General features: G+C 35.0%; 4 protein-coding genes across 11 annotated transcripts; 2 read left to right on the top strand and 2 right to left on the bottom strand.

The window, feature by feature from the left end:
• The first annotated feature begins 90 nt into the window (after positions 1-90).
• LOC136346872 (cysteine-rich secretory protein 2-like) lies at positions 91-2,679 on the top strand. Its single transcript, XM_066296375.1, has 6 exons — positions 91-263; positions 720-812; positions 863-999; positions 1,704-1,849; positions 1,911-2,135; positions 2,433-2,679. Exons 2-6 carry the CDS (start codon positions 722-724, stop codon positions 2,674-2,676), a joined length of 843 nt encoding a protein of 280 aa, XP_066152472.1. The 5' UTR covers positions 91-263; positions 720-721; the 3' UTR covers positions 2,677-2,679.
• A 307-nt stretch (positions 2,680-2,986) lies between these two features.
• On the bottom strand, positions 2,987-5,267 carry Catsup (Catecholamines up). Of its 2 annotated transcripts, none has more exons than XM_066296374.1 (5): positions 4,737-5,267; positions 4,250-4,461; positions 3,815-4,001; positions 3,501-3,764; positions 2,987-3,388 (listed from the first exon to the last, which is right to left on the bottom strand). In XM_066296374.1, exons 1-5 carry the CDS (start codon positions 5,047-5,049, stop codon positions 3,171-3,173), a joined length of 1,194 nt encoding a protein of 397 aa, XP_066152471.1. In that variant the 5' UTR covers positions 5,050-5,267; the 3' UTR covers positions 2,987-3,170. The 2 variants fall into 2 exon arrangements, with proteins under 2 accessions (XP_066152471.1, XP_066152470.1); XM_066296373.1 differs by having other exon boundaries at positions 3,501-3,767; positions 4,737-5,259.
• A 389-nt stretch (positions 5,268-5,656) lies between these two features.
• On the top strand, positions 5,657-8,214 carry Rpn3 (regulatory particle non-ATPase 3). The gene is made up of 6 exons (XM_066296482.1): positions 5,657-5,912; positions 6,417-6,773; positions 6,832-7,209; positions 7,379-7,698; positions 7,794-7,911; positions 7,976-8,214. The coding sequence occupies exons 1-6, from the start codon at positions 5,734-5,736 to the stop codon at positions 8,094-8,096; spliced, it is 1,473 nt and encodes a 490-aa protein (XP_066152579.1). The 5' UTR covers positions 5,657-5,733; the 3' UTR covers positions 8,097-8,214.
• Positions 8,215-8,845: 631 nt separating this feature from the next.
• LOC136346878 (uncharacterized) lies at positions 8,846-19,786 on the bottom strand. Of its 7 annotated transcripts, none has more exons than XM_066296387.1 (9): positions 19,691-19,786; positions 17,300-17,893; positions 16,595-16,717; positions 15,983-16,132; positions 15,538-15,753; positions 15,150-15,367; positions 14,564-14,743; positions 13,332-13,649; positions 8,846-12,630 (listed from the first exon to the last, which is right to left on the bottom strand). In XM_066296387.1, the coding sequence occupies exons 2-9, from the start codon at positions 17,858-17,860 to the stop codon at positions 12,591-12,593; spliced, it is 1,806 nt and encodes a 601-aa protein (XP_066152484.1). In that variant the 5' UTR covers positions 17,861-17,893; positions 19,691-19,786; the 3' UTR covers positions 8,846-12,590. The 7 variants fall into 7 exon arrangements, with proteins under 7 accessions (XP_066152484.1, XP_066152488.1, XP_066152482.1 ...); XM_066296391.1 differs by lacking the exon at positions 19,691-19,786 and adding an exon at positions 19,145-19,628 and having other exon boundaries at positions 13,327-13,649; XM_066296385.1 differs by lacking the exon at positions 19,691-19,786 and adding an exon at positions 19,145-19,628.
• Between the last annotated feature and the right edge of the window lie 1,325 nt (positions 19,787-21,111).

Raw genomic sequence — 21,111 nt, 5'->3', positions numbered from 1 at the left:
AGGTCAGGAAATTCATTAGAAACTATGTCGTGTACAATTTAAATCCGACATGGCTAGACTAGTTAAGGAGAGAAACGAGGCGATGGATGCTAAAATTGTCTTGCTCAATTAGAGTAAATTGGAGTTAAAGCTTAAATAGGTCAAAAATCAGTGTGCACTTTATCGTAATATGAGAAAGCACACATATTTAATGTTCGTGTATGTACCCACTAAACATTTCAAATTAAATGTCTAAAAATTATGATAGAAAGGAAATTTTAACGGTAAGTTTATTAACGCCTGAATCACCCAAAATTTACATACATCTTGCATAAACATTTACATACACTGAAACGAAATGGTACACCTATGTTTCTTCTAGCCATTATTAACATAAATCGCAGTTCAAACACCCATTTTTCGAATTACCTACGCGGAACAATCAAAACTTCTGATTGAGACATACAAATGAATAAAAGAAATTGCTTTTACATAATAAACAATAATTTAAGAGCATGCATTGCATTTCTTTATACCGGATGTTTCATTACAAACGCAAGGAACATTTTCAAATCAACGACACTCTGGCACAAATCATGCACACCATGTATATGTGAATTAAGTTCAGGTGTAAGGAGAAAAGGTCGTTGTGAAAATTTGCATATTCGGATAAATTAAATGCTGAAATTCGCACAAACATAATGTTAACACAACTATCTACTATAGTATTTTGATTCTAGAGATGACCGGAAATCACTGCTGTTTCATTGTGATAGCGATAGTAACGGTGGCTTCGATCAGTGAAGAATTCAGTCACTTTGATCCGAACAGGCGTAAGTTTTCTGATATCAAATTCATAGCGTTCATGCATTTCCGTTTATAGGACCAAAGATAATGGGCGATAGTCTCCCCTTTAGGGCTATAACCCCCAAGCGAACAAGGGTGCAATCCAAAATAGTGATGTATCACAACTTTTTTCGATCTAAGGTAGAGCCAAAAGCTAGCAATATGCTAAAAATGGTACGTACATGAATTAAAAGTTATCGCCTCGAAACCATTTTCGAACGTAAGTAGCCAAATAACAGTTTTGGATATAGTCTCACGTTCCATACTTTGTTCGTTCCCCTGTATTTTAGTTTGTGTGCCTGAAAACCTAAATATAATGCGTTTCAGAAGGAGATTTACAAACTTCAATATGTTATTTTACATTCAATTCTAAACAAAAAGGTCTCTATAAACGTAACTCTGGAAAGGACCTGAAAAACTGGAAGAAAGAAAAATAAATGAAATCTGTAAGCAGTGGCGTGCGTACTATCAATTCCTACAATAGACATAAAATCAGAAAATCGTGTTCAAAAAATAGTGGTGTCTTAATGTGTGTCTAGTTAATTATAGCAATTGATAGTACGCACACCACTGCTTACAGATTTTTCTACTGTTTCTTCTGCTTTTCCAGATTTATGTTTATGGGAACGTTTTTGCTTACATCTAATGTAAAACAACGTATTGAAGTGTATCGATTTTGTTCTAAAACACCTATATAACCATGGACAAATTACCGGAAAAACGTTTTTTTTTTTTATCCCGAAAATATGAGGATTTACATTTCCATGTCTTGTAATATTCGGGACAAATAAAACTTCCTGGGGATCAGCTAAATCGGGATTCCAGAATATAACATGCGACACTTTTCGTTTGATTTTTCATTGTCCTATTCCCACTAGAAATGGCATACAGGGGCTGCCAAAGCTTCCCAAAAATGGGCAGAAAAATGTCAGTTTTTAGTCCACGACACGTCATTAGGGCGTCATGAACCTCGATATGGATCTTGCGGCCAAAACATATTTATCGCAAGTACCAAAGTACCCTGGTAAATTCATTCCCAAATGTAAATTCTTTTGAGAAGTCAAATAGTTGCTTTGTTCTCTCAGGCTCTTTGCAATAGAAACCTGGTGGTTGGAGAAAAACGCATTTAAATACGGACACAAAAATAATATGACCTTAGTGGGTCACTATACCCAACTGGTATGGGCTAGCAGCCATGAGGTGGGTTGCGGTCTCTCAAAGTGCCAACATAAAGTTCAATATATGAGAGAAAACTACACTGAAGAAAGAGTGAGGGATTTCTATAACTATGTTTGCAATTACTGCCCTATGTAAGTTATTCCATTTCATTTCATTACGTATGTATATGCTGACTAGATATACAAATTCATAACAATAGTTATATATGTATAACAAAAGTTCAACAATGCATTGTAATAATGTCAAGCTCCAGTAAAGGCGTCTATCATGAAACTGTTTCTCTTGCGACTTTCTCAATTTTTTTCTTATATGTTAAACTTGGAATTTCATTATATTTGTCATTGGTTAGGAAAATCATATGTAATCGGTGCATGACATAGTTATTTAGGTATCTCTAACTGGTCCTATGAAAAACCAATTTATTTCAGAGGTAATCGGCCTGGCAAATCTTCCCATCCTTATAAATTGGGTAACCCATGTAGTTCATGTAAAAAGCATTGTAGCAAGAAGCTTTGTCTAAATTTCTGTAATGTTTCGGATATCTGGGCAAACTGCAAGGAGTTGTATGCAAGTCATCCGATATGGTTATGTCGAACGAATACTGCCAAAGGAAAAATGCGAATTGAGTTTTGTAAGGCCACTTGTACTTGTGGTAATAAAATTTACGACTGAAAATTATGTTTTTTATTAAGAAACTGTATTATTGTTGGGTTGAAATATTATATTTTAAGCTAGTTCAAAAATTTCTACATGCAGCTTATTAATGAAACTAGTAAAGGGTTTCGACAAGGCAATTTGTTATTGCGCTGCTATAAAACTCTTTTGGATATAGAACTGTTTTCTAGATGAGTGGTATCTTTATTTCTTTTCATAATCCTAATAAAATTTATTTTATTTAAGGCACCCTGCATAGAAGTATTCCATCTTATGATCGGTTTATTGGATTGGATTAATTCGGGTTAGGTCACAAAAAAACAAAATCTGTAGAAACAATGCAAATGTGATCATATATTGTAATAAAAATTATGGAAACATTCTAATTAAAACATACAACAATCTTTTCACTTATTCAAAACTAAAATACACGTTAAGTAAACAATACATAGTTCGAACCTCACCACAGAAAAGGGAATATTTTTCTTATGACTACCACTTTCAGGAACTTGTCACTCAAATTCAGCCACCAAAACCATCATTCCCACACCAAGCAACATGGAAAGAATTTGCAAAATTGTCTGTTTGAAACTAGGATTCTCTTCATCCAACAATTCCGGTATCACAGACACTAAGGCAATATATATGAATCCGCCTGCTGTAAAGGGAAGAATCCAAGCGGCTGCCAAAACACCTGTACTGTTTTGCGCAAGCAAGGAAATTGCTGTTCCTGAAATAAACAAGAATTTGGTTCTAGCTGTTGTTAAAAATTCCTAACATACAGTTTGTAAATTCCAATAAAACCAAATGAAACATTTACATCCTGTTCAAACAAATTTTACCTGCAAGGGCTCCTAAAGCCGTTGTCAGTTGGAGCAACATGGCATTTTTCCGGGATACTCCGCTTTGCAGCAAAATTGCGTAATCACCAATTTCGTGCGGTACCTCATGTAACAAAATAGTGATTGTTGTCACAATCCCCACAGTGTTGCCGGCGAGATACGAAGAACCTATTGCAAGCCCATCTGTGAAGTTGTGACTAAAGTCTGCTGCTAAATTGAGGTACCCTGCCACTTTTATGTCCTCCTGGGGTTTCGCTTTGACAGCTACTGTGGGAAATCTTAAAATGTCATATTCAAGTAATACCTCCCATTACCTTTAGATGAGGGTTTCTCATCTTTGTTTTTGCTCTTCTCCTTTTTATTAGTGGAATTTTTTTTGTCAGCTGCCTTTGGTTTGCTTGTGACATGACTGTGACCATGACCATGACGTCCCTTAATAATCCTCACCCCCTTTTCAACCACCAAAAATGCAACAATACCAGCAAGAACCCAAAGCCCCACCTAATAACAACACATATAATATTCCATGAAGTGAATTTATTTGTAATTTGTCAATGTGTATCAAAACTATTAAACCATAAGGCAGGGATAGGCCTAGTTATCAACTCTTCAATTTGAGAGTATTTTTATAAACACTACTAATATGATACAGGTTATTTCCTAAACATACAAATTTTAAGAGATATTCTTTAATAAAAATTAAAAAAAAATGTTTGTGTATCTAGAATCAGACCAAAAAGTTGACTTACAGACATGTCATGTGCATGTTCTGGTTCCTCTTCTTCCCTATGCCCATGACTATGCCCATGTCCATGAATACCCTCTGCACCTTCAGAACTTTCTACAGCCATAGTGGCATGTGGTATTAAATGCAAGAAAGCATCTCCAAGGAGTCCACCTGATGCAAAAGCCAGTAAGATTTTCAGTAAAGGGGCGTCTTTATCTGCACTATCAAGTGGGACTGAAAAGGAGCGTTCAATTACACAAATTCAAAACATGGATGTGGACATAATAACATGTTAAAAATGCTTAATACCCCAGGCATTCTGTGACTGAACCAACCAGCTTGTATTATTTAATTAAAGTTTGTAGCAAAAAGATGGTTTTTCTTGATAAACCACCTCTGCTCAGCTGTCAGTTTAGCTTTCATTCCAATAATGCAATTTAGGCAATAATATATTTCTTATTTTAATTATAATACCAAAAATAATTTTATCAAATTGTATTGTGCATTACCCAGAAACAAAATAAAAAATGGTGCTGCACTGATTATTAATGTGGATCCCATGGCATACAGCCATAACTCGTTGGTATCCCAAACTGGAGGCTGAATCTTGCCTGCGATTCTGACATTATCTTGAGACAATTTTTTTGCTGCCTCATTCGCAGCTTTAGAATATTTAAACGCTGGATTTGGGTCTACGTGATCATGATCTTCGTGGTGATGGTGTTCATTTGGGCCATGAATATGCTCCTGTTGGGATGAAACTATATTCACTAGAAAGACTATAACTAAAGCACAAAAAAGAATATTTTTTAAAAAAGTCATTCTAAGTTATCACTTTCAAATTTTGCTTATTCTTTTGGGGTAAATGGGCAATTTTGTATTATTTTGATAAGGAATAAGGTTATGTTCTGCTGTACGAGATCAATCGGCGCTTATTTGTGATGTTACTAAAGACATGTCAGTTTCTATGGTTGTTGAGGTAAAACATAATTGAACTATATTATAAGAAAGGAAAATAGTGTATTTCTCCATCCAATCTGTGGGACTTTAGAGACTGAAAATCTTCATTTTAAATAAAGTAAAAAGACTGTTAAGCAATAAGACAATGACGTACACAAAACTTAATATATACATATGTACATATTTTGTATTAACTTTCTAATATTTGGATGTGTAAATATTAAAAAAATTTAAACTAAGACTAATAGAGTAGGAAATTAATTGCTGACTACATGCCCATATACTATCTTAAATTATCCGTCTTAAAAATATTTGAATTCCACTTTATTTTACATGGTATTAATATCTACATTATCTACCAAAAGTACATTAACTAAGAGAAAGTTTAGTACAATTCAATAAGCAAATCATACAATTATATTATTTTTTAACCCGTTTGCTGCGTGACAAAACAAAAATTTGACATTGACACTCGTTAAATTAACCAAAAAAAATTTGTTGTGGAAATTTTTTGCAAATTCATCTCATACCAGTTCGAATAAAATCATGGTTTTAGTTGAAAACGACGTCGAAATGAAGAACGCCGATAGTCCTCCAGGTCCTGAAGCTGGGGATAGTAAGAGGGATGCAGATTTGCAAAATTTGCAAGAGATCAGAGAACATGCCAGGCAAATTGAAAAAGCAGTTTCCAACAAAGAAAATCGGTTTATTCTACGAGTTTTAAGGTAATAACTCCCATTTGTTGTTCTACAGCGGTGGCTAATATGTACAGGACAGGTTTTAGCTAATATGCTGTTCAGTGTTAAAGTCATATGCACCATGAGTATATCACATAAATTTTCCAAAAGTTGATAGAAATCTCTAGTGTTCTAAATTCTTTAGCCAAATCTATTTGTTAAATGTTAAGAGCAATATCCCAAATCATGCCCCGAGCCATATTTCAAAACAAGTAATTGCATTGATAATTGGTCTGAAATACTTGAGAAAATATGTTCTGTGATAGGAAAGGAAAAGTTCTAAGCATACAGAAATAAATATTAAAGAAAAAAATTTTAAGACTAAAGTTTGTATAAGATGCAGCTCCTGATTATTAAAAGAGTGTCACAATTCCATATATAATTGTAAACACGCCGTTTTGTTTGAGGACTAAATTCAAACTTAAATGGTGTTACCACACCAAGGAGGGACCCAATATGTTCCATTTACCTCAGTTACATGTTTTACTTCAGATGTTTACCAAACACTCGAAGAAAAGTGAATGGAGTAGTTCTACGCAGCCTCATAAACCAAATATACCCGGCCTCTGACAGAGAACCTCTCCTGATATTTGTGGAAGAAGCGACCAGTGAAATAGATGGTGCACAAAGCCGAACGCGTTCAGCTACAAAAAGTCCAGTGCCCGAAGTTGATGCCTACATCCATTTACTTATTGTTGTAAGATTGATTGACACCAACAAACTTGAAGAGGCAGTGCGATGCTCACAAGCACTGATGATTAAAATTACCAGTCAAAATCGCAGGACGATTGACTTGATTGCAGCAAAATGTTACTTTTATCATTCAAGAGTGGCTGAATTAACCGATAAGTCAGTTAGCATTTTTAATTAAAAAAATATCAATTTTCAAACAAAAGAATTTTTCCAGACTAGATAAAATTCGCTCCTTTCTCCATGCCCGTCTTCGTACAGCTACCCTTCGTAATGATTTTGAAGGACAAGCAGTCTTAATCAACTGCCTTTTAAGGAATTACCTTCATTATTCCTTGTATGATCAAGCAGATAAGTTGGTATCCAAGTGCGTGTTTCCAGAGACGGCGAGCAACAATGAATGGGCTAGATTTCTGTACTATCTGGGTCGAATCAAGGCTGCCCGATTGGAATATAGTGTTGCCTATAAACACTTAGTACAAGCTATGAGGAAAGCACCGCAAAATACTGCTGTGGGATTCAGACAAACTGTTCAGAAGCTGTTGGTGGTGGTAGAACTGTTGTTAGGGGACATTCCTGAGAGACAGATATTTAGGTAAGATACTTTAAAATTTGATTTGTGCATTTATTGGTTTTATAAGTTGTTTCATTTTCTTCATTGTACAGTGGTACTTTTCTCTAAAATCATCATTTTGGGACATGTTGAAATCTAAATTTTTTCGTTTTTTCACAACACACTAGTGCAAAATATACATTGTCTCCAGACAAGCTTCAATGCGTCACTCTCTGGGCCCCTACTTCCAACTAACTCAGGCCGTCCGTATGGGAAATCTTCACAGATTCAGTGAAGTCCTGGAGAATTTTGGACCCCAATTCAGACTGGATCACACCTACACTCTAATTCTGCGTTTGCGACATAACGTAATTAAAACCGCGATTAGGAGTATCGGGCTATCTTATTCGAGAATTTCTCCACAAGATATTGCTAAGAAATTAGGACTGGATTCTGCCGAAGACGCCGAGTTTATTGTCGCCAAAGCAATCAGGGATGGAGTCATTGAGGCCACACTAGATCCTGAAGGAGGTAAATATTTTATCGTTTAAAGTAAGACTTTTCGCGCTCATTATTCCATTAATTTATATTCTAAGTTGTGTTTTCTTTCATTTTACGTTCTGTAGGATACATGAGAAGCAAGGAAAGTACTGATATTTACTGCACCAAGGAACCTCAAATGGCATTCCATCAGAGAATATCATTTTGTCTGGACTTGCATAATCAGAGTGTGAAAGCTATGCGGTAAGCCATATTTCTATCTAACGTATATAACATCTATGTAACAAACACGAACTATCTTTTTTAGATATCCCCCAAAAGCATACGGAAAAGAACTAGAAAGCGCCGAAGAACGGAGAGAAAGAGAAGCTCAGGATCTCGAATTAGCTAAAGAAATGGCTGAGGAAGACGATGATGGTTTCCCGTAGATTTAATTTTAGCTATCCAGTACGCCGAGGTGTGTGAGGATTTCAACATTTAATTTTTGTTTAAATTATCTAGGAGTACTATATTTAATCTAAATAAAGTTTTTGCTTGAGTACACAATTATTATATATGATCAATAAAAATATAATTTTGATGATAACGCTCATCACCCATATCCTTTTTAGTCAAAAACCGTTACTTATTTTTAAAAAACGAAAACAATTAAGCATTTCTAGATCTATATTCAAATTAAATTTTTCGTTCCATGGCTATTCTTTTATCACTCGAATTTTGAATAATTCTGTATACGTACGATTGACACCTAAACCAAAGTACCTAATAGGGCATTGGACAACAGTTTTGAAATCTCCACGGGCACCATTATCGGTTCCTATACGACTGAGATTTTTTATTATGATAGTTACGAACATGATAAGTACGTAATGTAAGATTTTATGAGACGACTTAGTTTGTAACTAACCGAAACCACAAATAGATGAGTTGAATGAAATTTCAATTCGTATGCATTATATATAACATTTTTTGTCCAATTTCATGGGAATTAGACGTTGAAAGTATAACGGCCAAAACAAGAACCTTTGTCAATTCAATTAACCCGATTTCATATGCGTAGATTGACATAGGACAGTTTAGGTTAGTGTTCATCGTCCAGACATTCATGTGCGGTTCATATCTATTTCTCCACAAATATTTCTCTTGCTACTACGATGCCAAAAAATAAAACAACAACTTTGTTAGAAAACATTTTATTAATCTCAATTTTTAAGTTAAACCTTCAGTCATACTGATTGTATTATAAATATATCAATATTCAAATATTAACTTTCAAAGTATCCTAAATCATTATTTACAGTAGAACCTTGATAATGTACAGAAACAGGTCTTAGGATCCAATTTTCCCGAAGCGTACGCAACATCATCGCCCGCCAATGAGCACTTCAATATTGCTTTCAGTGTATGCGTCTCAATTCATACGAAAATAGAGAGATTATGGCGCACAAGGAGGAGTATTCGGATTATCACAAAAAAGCGAGTTTTTATTTACAAAAATATCGTATTTTCCCACTTGGCAGGCGAATCCGACCCTAAGCAAAATTGGGAAATTTTGTTCGTAAGGCTGTTCTATCAATTCTGCACGCGTTGTCAAGTACAATAATTCAATCTGCTCAGGTGTAAACAAAAGTGATAAAAAAGCCTTTGTGAGGTAAAACTTAAGATGACAGATGGTGCGACATTAATGATACATAAAAAAGTAACAAAATCACAACGAAGCAACAAAATAAATAAATCAAAATATATATGGCAATTTGATTGGTCAATTTTACCCAACAAAAAATCGTACATGGTGTTAAATGACGGCTTGAATCAGGGTGCTGGCAAAGCGTGAAAATAGACTATATCGAAGATAGCAAAGTGTGGGTATTGAACTTGAGGAGTTGAATTATAAGTTAGTCATTGTGACTAATATATTTATTGAATGAAAGGGAAAAATAATGTTATAAATGTGTGTCGGTAGGTTCGTTAATATATGTAACTTAACAATGCTAAAAATATTTTTTGTGATATTCAGTCCATATAAACAAGTTTTTCTACAGGAACTTATATTAAATCTAATCAACTATGTTAAAAAAATAAAAGATACGGATGGTTTTTTGCCTGTAGCTGCCGTGTACGAAGTATGTACTTATCTACCTAATGTTTATATGAAATTCAATCACGGAACATTTTAAACGATAAGTATGCACTTTTTGTTCATAAATGCTCCAACGATCAACCACTTTTTACTATTGTTTTAATATACATACATATTATGTCGCACATTAGAAGTAGCTACGTACACTAAAGGTTGAATGGCCTGAAACGTCCAAGCCCTAAGCTTTTTTTACAGAAATTAAATGTAATTATTTAAAACATAAACATTTAACAAGTGAGAAAATAGGACAGGTTAGTACTTTGTTCAGCAGTGCAACTATAAGTTAAAAAGGTCGTGCTGCATGTTTTTATGAATTAAAATAAACTTCGGATCATTTTTAGAAAACCTAACTCCCTTTTCAAATACGACTTTAATAAAATGGCAAATTGGCAAAGAATGGGTATCACAAAAAATATTTTTGACATTGTTAAGTCACAGGTCTTTTACCGACCTGAGACACACATTTATGTCATTTTTCCGTTTCGCCTAGTAGATATGCGTTAGTGAGAACGGCTAATTTATGGTACAAACCCTCAGGTTCTATACTCAGACTATACTCAGCTAACTTTGCTTATTACACAAGGTATTCACGAGAAGCTGAACGAGAAGGTGGAAGTCGAAAACCTGAGGCGGAAAAAAAGAACAAAAGGAAAGAAAGAACTTGTTATACGACGAACAGCCCTGTTTTAATTGAATAAAAAATCAAAACATAAAAGTTAAAAGAAAACAAAAAATAGTAAAAAAAATGTTGTTAAAAGGCTTCTTGTACACTGTAGTATAATATAATCGTTTTGACTGTTGCTGCTATAACATATAAATAATTGGCATTTGCTTTGTAATGAGTTGTGCGAAATCGAAATTCTGTAGCAAAGCAGTAAAATTAAAGAATACACCGGGTATCAGTTGTATTATTTGTTAAAATATTGCCTGCTTATTAAACATAACAATACAGTGGGTACAACTATTAATAACTCTCCTAATTTTTGATTTGACTTAAACTTTTGTGTAATAAATCTGGTCCAACATTGCCGCACCCTTAAACAAAATACAACATGCGAATACTTGACGCAGACCCTTAATAAGAAAGATTTGTTTTTGCGTGATAAGGCGTTAATTATTATTGTAATTTACTCGCGACCAAAATACTTAAACATAAATTAAACCATAATACGGACTAAATTGAAACTATGCGAACAGTTGGGCGCATATACAAAACAGATTTAACTCCCCAATCACAGCAACAATAAAAATCGGTTTTTTACCCTATAGTAAAAGGGAGTTTCTGGTAAAATCCGTTTTTGCTGCCAACCTTCAGGTGAGAGACGCTGATTTTTTTTGCATATAGAATGCTGCTATGACGAGCCTCCCCATCGATAGTTCAGTTATCTTAATGGATACGAAATCCTCAAGAAACATTCTTAAAGGCCTATTTGAAGTATTTTTTAACGCGTTACCAATTTCCTTTTTGCACCACGTTTCCTGGATATGAAGTACCATTTTTGTATTTCTTAGAGCCTTCATTTTTGATGTGTGTGTAGTTCGGTAACTTTATTCTTTTTAATTCATGTCCATTATTCACAGTTAAATTGCGCAACTTTACCCCAATTTAACCCATCGTATTTCGTAAGATAACTGAGATCTAAATGATGTGGCACGTAATGCAGGCACCCTGTACACTACTCAACAATTATTTTCAAAATGATTTTAAATAAATAAAAACAATAAAAAAGACGATATTGAATAGCCTTGAAGCTTGTACATAAAATTCTAAGTAATAAAAAATACAAATTACAAAAAGGGTATTAAAATAAAATTTCGATGTTATTAATCTACTGGTCTTTACCATGTCTGGTATTTTCAATAGAATTCAGTATTAATGAATATATTATTTAGTCGCAGATGTGCTAAATGTACAAAACATGGTAAACACGTTTTCTACTTCTAGGCTAAATTTCTTAACATTTCATATACAGGGTGTCCAACTTACATTTTAATATATACTTTGTCGAGTTTGGATATCCTCACCAGAACGGCCATATCGCTATTTTTCAGTTGTTACCGTTTTATTATGACGTGTTAGGCAGACGCAGATAGCTTTGACCGGCCATATTGCCGCACTAAGTGCATACTGGTACGGATGCTCCAAACCACCATCTGTTAGACTTAGTATGCTTCAGTTGTCAAAACAAGATTGTTAATCCCTTTAGACAGTAGTGGCATCGCCGCAAAAGTGAAAGTATCCTTTAGAACCTACTGTAGTCACACATAAATGTTTGAAATGAAACTCCATAAATATATCTACTAATGTTGATCACCCTGTATACTATATTTAAGTACTTACACAAAATATTTTAGAGCTCATCATATTCGCCTTTGACGCATGTTGCACAACACAAAACAAAATCTTTTCAATAAAAAAAATAATTTCGCTTTTTCGAATAACGTAAAACACAAATACCGATGTAAATTTGTCTTTTATAATTCTCTTATAATGTACGATAAACCGCAACCACAATCTCGTATTTCTCTATAAACAAAACCTGAAGTTATGATTAATTTCACCAGGCTATCCGAAAAATCAGCCTCTCGTCACCTCTTTGCCCTCTTAATTCCAGGCCTCAGATCGAGACCTCCCGTTCTCGAGACCTTCCGCTCACTTTTCGCTTAAAAGTATCATAAACTTTAAATCTTCGTAAAAATAGTCTCTCACTTCCCAATTAGGACCTAATTTACGCCGAACGACGGGTAAATTTCAGTGTTCGTCTATGGATGTGCCCGGGGATCACTTCTCGGTATCCGAGGTCCCTGGACTAAAGTCGACGCTGAAATAAGTTTGTCGCATATGGGGGTTAATGAAGATGGGTGATATACAATTATAATACAGGGCGCGTCCATTTAACAGCCCAATGGACTCCTATAGGTTTATTTGTAATTTTATAAAAAAATCAGTGATATGAATGTATATGAGGCTAATGAAGGTACATTTTAAAATTTACGACACCCTACAAGGTGTCCCAAAAAAGCGTGACGACATAAACTGAATTTTTTTTTTAATGGGAACACCCGCATTTTTTTCACGTTCATATAATTGATTTTTTTATAAAATCACAAATAAATCTATTGAAGGTGGTATCAAATGGACACCCTGTATAGCCAATAATTATACGTTACATTATGACATGTATGCTATATGGAGTTTTATCCCGTAGTAGCTATTTTTTTTCTAGACAAATATTCCCAATTTTTCTTATTTTTACAGTGCTGCCAGAATAAAAAACCCTCCCCTCATATTTTATATAGACACTTTATACGTACCAAGTAATACCACTATATGCTAAAGCTGATTAGTCTTGAATGTAATTTACCCAAAAAACATAATGTATGGTACTTAATTAAAGGGCTAGAACTCATGGCTCCTTTTTGCTGAATACAGCAAAAAGAAACGACAACGTATTCATACCCTGCAGCTGCACTGCCAACAACTAGTAATTGATGTTTAAAAAAAAGTCTACGCTTACCTTACCTATATGTATTTTTCTGCGTAATATCATCGATGTTCTGCTGCGGACATTCCTGTCCCAAGTGGTTCGATGCGCCACAATTGTAGCACCCCAGGGGATGGTTTCTGGGAGGTACAGGGGCCGCCGGGGGATGTTGAGGATTGGGAGGGTAACTGGAATACAGTACGGAGACATAAGCGGGAGTGGTAAAGACGGTGTGATAGGAAGGAGCGGCGGAATCGGGGCCCGAGGGTTGCGCCCCCTGAAAGGGCGCTTGGTTCGGGGCGAACTGTCCGAAGACCGTGGTAACTGGCGGCCGATACCCGGGATTGTTGAAATATCTGAAACCGATTCGACAGTTTCCATGGAATTGAGTATTTTCCTACTTCCGACACTACAGCAACTATTTAAATATTAAAGAATATACTACTTTTTACGATGCACTACTCTGCTATGAAAGTTGTTATAATAGATACACTAACTGAAACGAAACTCTTGACTTGTTTGTTTCACACAGTTGCGGCGAAAACGTAAAATATCTTTAATGCAATGAAATACTAATCCTTTCTTTTTCTTATCGGACATGAAGCTGAAAACTTCACTACATTATTTTAAAACTCAATATAATTTATGGAAAGCGTTAAACGATCTATTTTGATGGAAACAACTATTCACTAAAAATGATTAATTATGAATAAGAAAAAAACCTCACATATATTGAAAAATTTCTATTATTTTTTGGACTGTTATAAAGAAAAACTTGATTTCTAAATTGAATAGATCACGTGTTTTGCTTCAATAATCCTTTTCACTATATTTATGTAAACAATAAGCAAATGGATACTTTTATATAACCGTTGCTGTTACTGGACCAACTTATTAATTCCGGTATTGAGGTATTTACTTTCACTTCAGAACTAAACTGTTTTGGAACTTCCAAAAGCATAAAAGAAATTTAAATTAATATTTAAAGTCATATTTCAGAAAACAGAGAGAATTGGCTCATTGTGCAAACTGAAAGTAGGATGTTTGTAAAACCAATAGTTATGCAACACAGTGGTAAAAAAGCAATTCATTTTCTTCACTTTCATCACAATTGTGTTTAAACACAAATTGATATGTAATTGATAATAACAATAATTTCAGTTTATCTTAACAAATTTTAAAGGCGTCAGGGAAGTTTGATGAAAAGATTCTATTACCTTCTCAGTGAATGTGTTTGCCACTGGGAAAGGGAACAAAAATTAAAGCTTACCTATGGCCCATTGGTGTGAAAGCCGGGAAGGTAAACGCGGGTGGAGGCGGTGACGTCGTGTCTCCAAATGGAGGTAAGAAGTTTGGTAAACCATTCACCCTGTTCTTCTCTAAATGAACGCGATTGGGAGGCGTTGGAGCCAAATTGGAAGGTGTTTCGGGCGGGGTTTGTAACGGACTGCTGCAATAGGAGATTCTATAGGGTATTTTCAAAGTAGGAAAATCTGTTTTAACATGCTGTAGAAATCTTAAAAATAAATATTTTTATTTAAACTCATCTCATTTAAGAAAACAACACTTTTGGCAAAACCATTTTGTAGAACTGATAGGATTGTAAACATAACTCGCTAAAAATGGTACAAAGAGTGGAAAAAATACACAGGCACCATTCGAATTGGAAACGTAGGTGATACACCCAAACCTTTTTACACTATTACTAATTACTATTATTCATATTTAATAAATCAATAACCTGTTAAAATAAATGGTCCAAGTGAGAAAATACTCTGCATAAAAGCTAGTAGCAACAATAAAAACTTACTTTCCTTCACGGTAGTGATACAAAGAAAAAAAACTATCTGATTTACCTGCTACTGGACGAATGATAGTGCGAACCCTCGTCCGTTATTGGCTGCATCTGATCCGCCATTGAAGTTCGCACATTAACGGGAGGAGGAAACATGTGTGCTATCCGCAACCCGTTAATCTGCTTTCCTTCAGGATTGACCAAGGAGGAGTTCATCCAAGGGTTGATCTTTGGTGGGAGCCCCTTTTGCGGGGATTCCCCTTTTAAAGTGGAGTTCAGCTAAATAAAAACAAATATTTCTAAAATACTTCGTTCTCAATATTTACCAAACATGATTAACGCTTTTAATCTTATTGCTTTCTTAATAAAGAAAAAATTATATGTTTAACATTTTTTAGGACCGAAATTTCTATCGCATTTTTTACAGATTTTAAGTCATATTTACTTACTTCGTCATTCTCCGGTTCCGAAACACATTTGAGTTGATTAAGTATTGGAGAATGTTGATTGGATTGACCCAAAGAAGCAGGTGGAGCTAAAGCATCTATAGGAACTAGAGTTGACATACCCGTTGTTCCGGGACATGTCATAATAAGAGGTGTGCTTATTGCTGCAGGATGCCCGGGAGGGACTACGCCCGGAGCATTTACTGGAGGCATCGTCACCTAACCAAACATACAAATCAGAAAATTTAATACATACAGGAAGCTAGGCTAGTTAGTCGTTAAAAAATGGCCCCAATAACAATAATGGTAGTGTAGTTCTATAGGTGTGGGGCACAATCATTGCGTTAGCAGCAAACCTCATCTTTGGGCTTTTATAGTGTATGGAATTACTAATAAGGTAAAACCTGATGGCATGAAAAAAATTTCCATATGATTTCTATGGACTTACCGTTGATGGTGTCGACGTTACCATTGAAAACGTCGGCGGTCTCGAAACGGAACGTGGTGAGCCACTGCGTGATTGATTCGGCGAACTGACTAGAGGTGACGTTGGGGGAAGCGTTGGCTGAAGTGGTGCTTGGTGAGAAAAAGGCGGTATCTAACAGGAAATAAAGTAATGGAACAAAATTCAAAATCCAAATCATTTAATTACATTGATACAATACAGTTGTAAATGTACAGTACAGAAACTGCAACTTGTGTTGTTAGGGAAGTGAAATTGATGACAAATTTATTTTATTATTAAGTATTAGGCTGGATAGCCGAAATTTTTAGTCTTCAAAGTTCACAAGGTCAAATTAATAACCGATGTCAAGTCATATTTTCTCACAAAGCAATCGACCATTTGAAGCACCAAGTATTGCATAACACATTTAATCATATTTGTAGGAAGCGTAGGAAAAATCATTCTCATCAAATTTAGTTTATGAATGCGCAAATTTAACGGATATCTTTCATAACTTTAATAGGGTCACAGATGTAGTATCACTTTGTTTTTTTCGCTGTTTTCTATTAGAATTTAATATTGATTCATTGAAAAGGGACTTTAAAAAGCACATACCTCCGGGGGTGCTCCACAATTCATTCCGGGCCAGGCCGCCCTAAAATGACCCATGTAGTGTGGAGGAAGTCCAGGCGGATGCATGATCGGTACTCCCATTGTAAATGGGATGCTGTCATGAGCCTGGAATCACATCGCAAACAGAATATACTACAAGTGTATAACGAAACAAAAATATTATGAATCGATACGTATTAAATGTTTTAATTTGTAAACATTCATTTGAAACAAGGGCTATATGATATATTTTATTAGTATCAAATGAATACTAGTAAGATAAGAATTCATCATTTCTGTTCCGACTGAGAGGTAAACAGATGCCAGATCGTCAGAAATATTCAAAAACATCGACTGACCATTAAAAGAAATCTCACCGTAAGCAGTCAACTATAAAAATGGAGCGTCGCTAAAATCATTTACTATGTATGTCAAACAGGGTGGTGAAAATTTCGATGTTCACTATTGGTATTTTAGAAATCGCAAAAGATACGAGGATTTGGAAATAAAATTATGGCATTTGAAAGAATGTATGTTTGTTTCACCAAATATGTAATGATAATAGACAATCACTAAAAGTAAGAACGAGAAGAATGATGTGATTTTTAGTGTTACATTTTTTGAAAGCTATGAAATAATACTCGTTTCTGAAATATATATGGATAAAATGCATAGATATTGGAAAAATGGTAAAAATAGACATCTTACCTTCATATTCCTGCAAACATTTGGGTATTCAAACCCTGGGGGATACCTATGAGTACAAAACCTACTAGATCTCTCCCGTAACTCATAGAGCTGGGTGACTATCCGGTTGTAAAACTGCTTATGTTCGAAACTAAACGCCGGATGTCGCGAGGCCATCGTGAATAACAATAAAAGTTCGGTTTGTACCACATCGTCCTTCTCCCTACCAATCAACTCTTCGACATAGTCTGTCCTTAAGAACTTTTTTGAATACCAATTGGCTACATTATAGTTCCTAGATTTTAACAGAGACACGTTTAAAAGCATCCGATGCCGAATATTTTCATCATATAAAGTTTGGTTTTTTAAACTGGGATCTTTTTCCAGTTTGTCCACATCGTTGGCGGACAATGCCTGCTGCCTTAATTCTTGACAACTGTGCTTGCCTGTTTCCTCTACATAGCTGCCCAGGAAGCGCAATTCGAACGGTAGACACATATTTATCAGTTCACATAATATATCTATTCTTTTAAAACTATCCAAGTCCTTAAACCATGTCAATACTTCTTCCTTACACACCATCTCCAGAACACATTGATGTCACTTACAAATTTTCTGAAAAAAATTAAATTATTATTACTTAATGATTTGCACCTACCAGGAAAAGTAGATTGATTACAGGACTTTGGTGTCATGAATATTATTATCAAAGGCCTGAGAAACAAGCTTTTATAATTTAAAAAACACAAAATATCCCTCTTATGCAGATACAACTTTGCAGCCATTTAACCAACTTTGAATTTTAAATTATTTTTGAGATCCCCATATTGAGAGTCAAATGTGTGCCTACCTACTTACCTAATGGGTATTGCATCTCTTATTATTTCTACAAACCCTATGCAATTCTTCGCCATTCTTCTCCATCACTATCCTCATCTTAAGACACCCTGAATATATATTTCTATTGTGTAATTTTATTTTGTGGGTTTCTAACTATAACATACTCTCTATTATACCTATTAGGTCCTGGTCTTAATTGTCTTACTAAATCACAGAATACACACTTTTTTCTTTTTTAGTGTTGTATTCAACGTTAAGATAAGATAAAACTATCAGATGTACTTTCATAGTACCATCAATAGTTAGAATCTTATTATAAAAATAGGATATCTGTGAAATTACTTTGCGGAGGGTTTAGATAACTATATAAATGCAATTGGGGGTTAAATTTAAAATTTAGTTGCTAAATATGGTACATTTCAATACTTTTTGTAATACTGCATCAATTGCATCAGGACTGCCAAATCCGTGCGCTTCTAAAATATTTAATAGGTATTTATATCTTATAAACAATCAACTTTTAAGAATTTGGTCCTATCTATGGTGATTTGGGTACTTAATTTTTGGATTAGCAAACACTGTGCAACAACTAAATCTATCCCAACAGAGAGATTAACTAATTATGAACCATCAGGTCAGAAGCAATCAGAAATTTGCTTAATACGCAGTCAGGTTTCTTTGTACATATTCCTGTATCTGACAACTTGGGACTGGTTTTCTGTCCAACCTATTGGAACAAGGCAATTGTTGGCATATGGAACCAACAGAATACAATAAGAAGCTCATGGTAATTTTACTTAGTTTATCAACTCGAGGATTAAAAGCTCTCACCATTATCACCACATAATAACTCTACACTAAATTTCTCATTAATTTACATGCGTCTTCCTAGACTGAGGATGTGATACATTAAAGAAACTCGGTGACAAGCTGGAATATGAGTCGACAACTGAGATAAACCATGGGATCCCCAAAATACTATCACTAGGTTTTTACAATATGTGACATAACCTAAAAGCCACTTACGTCCCCTGCATTCAGAACCATAATACAATGCAGATGGATTTGAAGCTCATTTGCCAATAATCATAGGAAGTGCCTTCAATCCCGTTGTAAATTAACAAATTTTGTCCGAGATCTGGAGCTAAGAACTGCTTCCAAAAAGGACTTAGTTTTGCTTATGTCCACTCCACACTGACACCGATTTTGAAGGGAACTGAGAACGCTGCTTGATTGATAAAATTCGTATTAATACGTTTGGGTCGGAAGTTAATGGTTTTCTCTGGCAACGCGAGCTTTTTCGGTAATCCAGCACAATTTGACAAAAAATCCTGCTGCTGAGGAACAAAATAGGAAATGTGATGAAGCAGTACAGCACACTTCGGATTCGGGACTATCAACATCTGATAAATGGCGGCAAAATGTCTCCATTCAAAATGGGTTAATTGAATCATTGAATTTTTTTCGAAAGTGGATGGCTTCTTTTCGGAAATTAGGTGCCAAAATTCTCCAAACTCTGTACCTGGCTATATATATTATTTTTAACTTATTGGCAATTCAATTCTAGCTTACATTTTAAGCCCATGAAGCAAAGTTTGCCAGTGGTCAGTAAATTAAGTTCCTGTAACTAATTTGCTGAACTAAATAAATTTGTAACAACTCCCTAGAACGGTTTCTGCCCACACAAATTAAAAATCTGCAAAAAACAGCTTGGAATATTATCGGCTAAAATATACTAGAAAAAATTACTAAAAAAAATGTATTTGAAAGTTTTTATGACTTCGAATGGTTACTATACAGTGATTAACTGAATTCAAACACGATGTGCCTATATTCACAATTTGCAATGTAAAGTTTTGATTTATAATCTCCTATACTTCGAATTTTGATTTTTCATACCTATTTTCTTTACCTGTCAAGACCGCGACCAGGTCCCGCAGGTCCATAAGAGGAAATAGGGCAGGAAGTCCAGGAAATGGAGAATGGAGAACAAAAAGATTTCTCCAGCGACATCTTTCGGGAACAATAACAACCACTACTTACCTGCAGAACTTTAGATTTCCTGAAGACTATGTGCACTCTAACGCTCATAGATGTCGTCTATGAAAATACAAAATGGGAACCTTTGGATTTGATTCTAAAAAATTTTCGATTTTGGTGAATTAAAGCATTCAGGGATTAGTGGCTGTTAGATGGTATTGCTGTTTCTCCAAACAAGTTTTGAATGGGACTAATGTTAAGGAACATTCTTCAAAACGTCACAATCTGAAGAAAATCCTCAGAAATCTAAGAATCCAAAAATAAACTTCCCATTATTTATCGGCAAACATGAAAGATCCACAATAAATTTACGCATTTCTCTCTGCAGCTCCAGTTATGTCATTAAAAGCAACCCATAAGTGTGCAAATTAGAACTGTTCATTGAAAAATTAAAGTTTTTTAGAAACGAATCATCTGCAGTACTTTTTACAAAGGAGCTCACGTTCAAGTAACTTTTATCGATGTTCGCGTGCACGCATTAATTGTCGATTTTCTTATTTCATCCATCAAGGTAAAGTTGAATATTGGCATTCCACACGTAAAAAAATGCATTCCGAATTATATTCGTAACGCAGGGGCTGATGGGCCTTGATTCACATACCTACAGATATCAAGTGCACTGAAGATACGCAAAGTGTATACTCGGTTCATAATTTGTAACTATCGTGGAGAAATTTTCTTTTTATCTAAACATACAATTAGAGGCATTAGGGAAGCACAACACGTCTACGTAAGAAATCCTCTGTCTTCAACTCCTTTTCAAAATTTTAATGAGATAAATCGCTGCACGTAGGTATCACAAGTTCAAGAGAAAATACAGGGATTTTGCAAGTGGGAGAAGGACCACATAAGGTTTATTGTACCTCCGACAAAGACCCACACAATGGGTTCCAAAGTTAGCGGCTCACGTGGGCGCAGTTACTTCAATGTTACCAGAACTCTCACCATTTGAA

The sequence above is a fragment of the Euwallacea fornicatus genome, chromosome 25 (assembly GCF_040115645.1).
Source record: "Euwallacea fornicatus isolate EFF26 chromosome 25, ASM4011564v1, whole genome shotgun sequence".
Classification (NCBI taxonomy): domain Eukaryota; kingdom Metazoa; phylum Arthropoda; class Insecta; order Coleoptera; family Curculionidae; genus Euwallacea; species Euwallacea fornicatus.
Note: the sequence above shows the minus strand (reverse complement) of the source record. Positions and strands in the feature narration are given on the sequence as shown.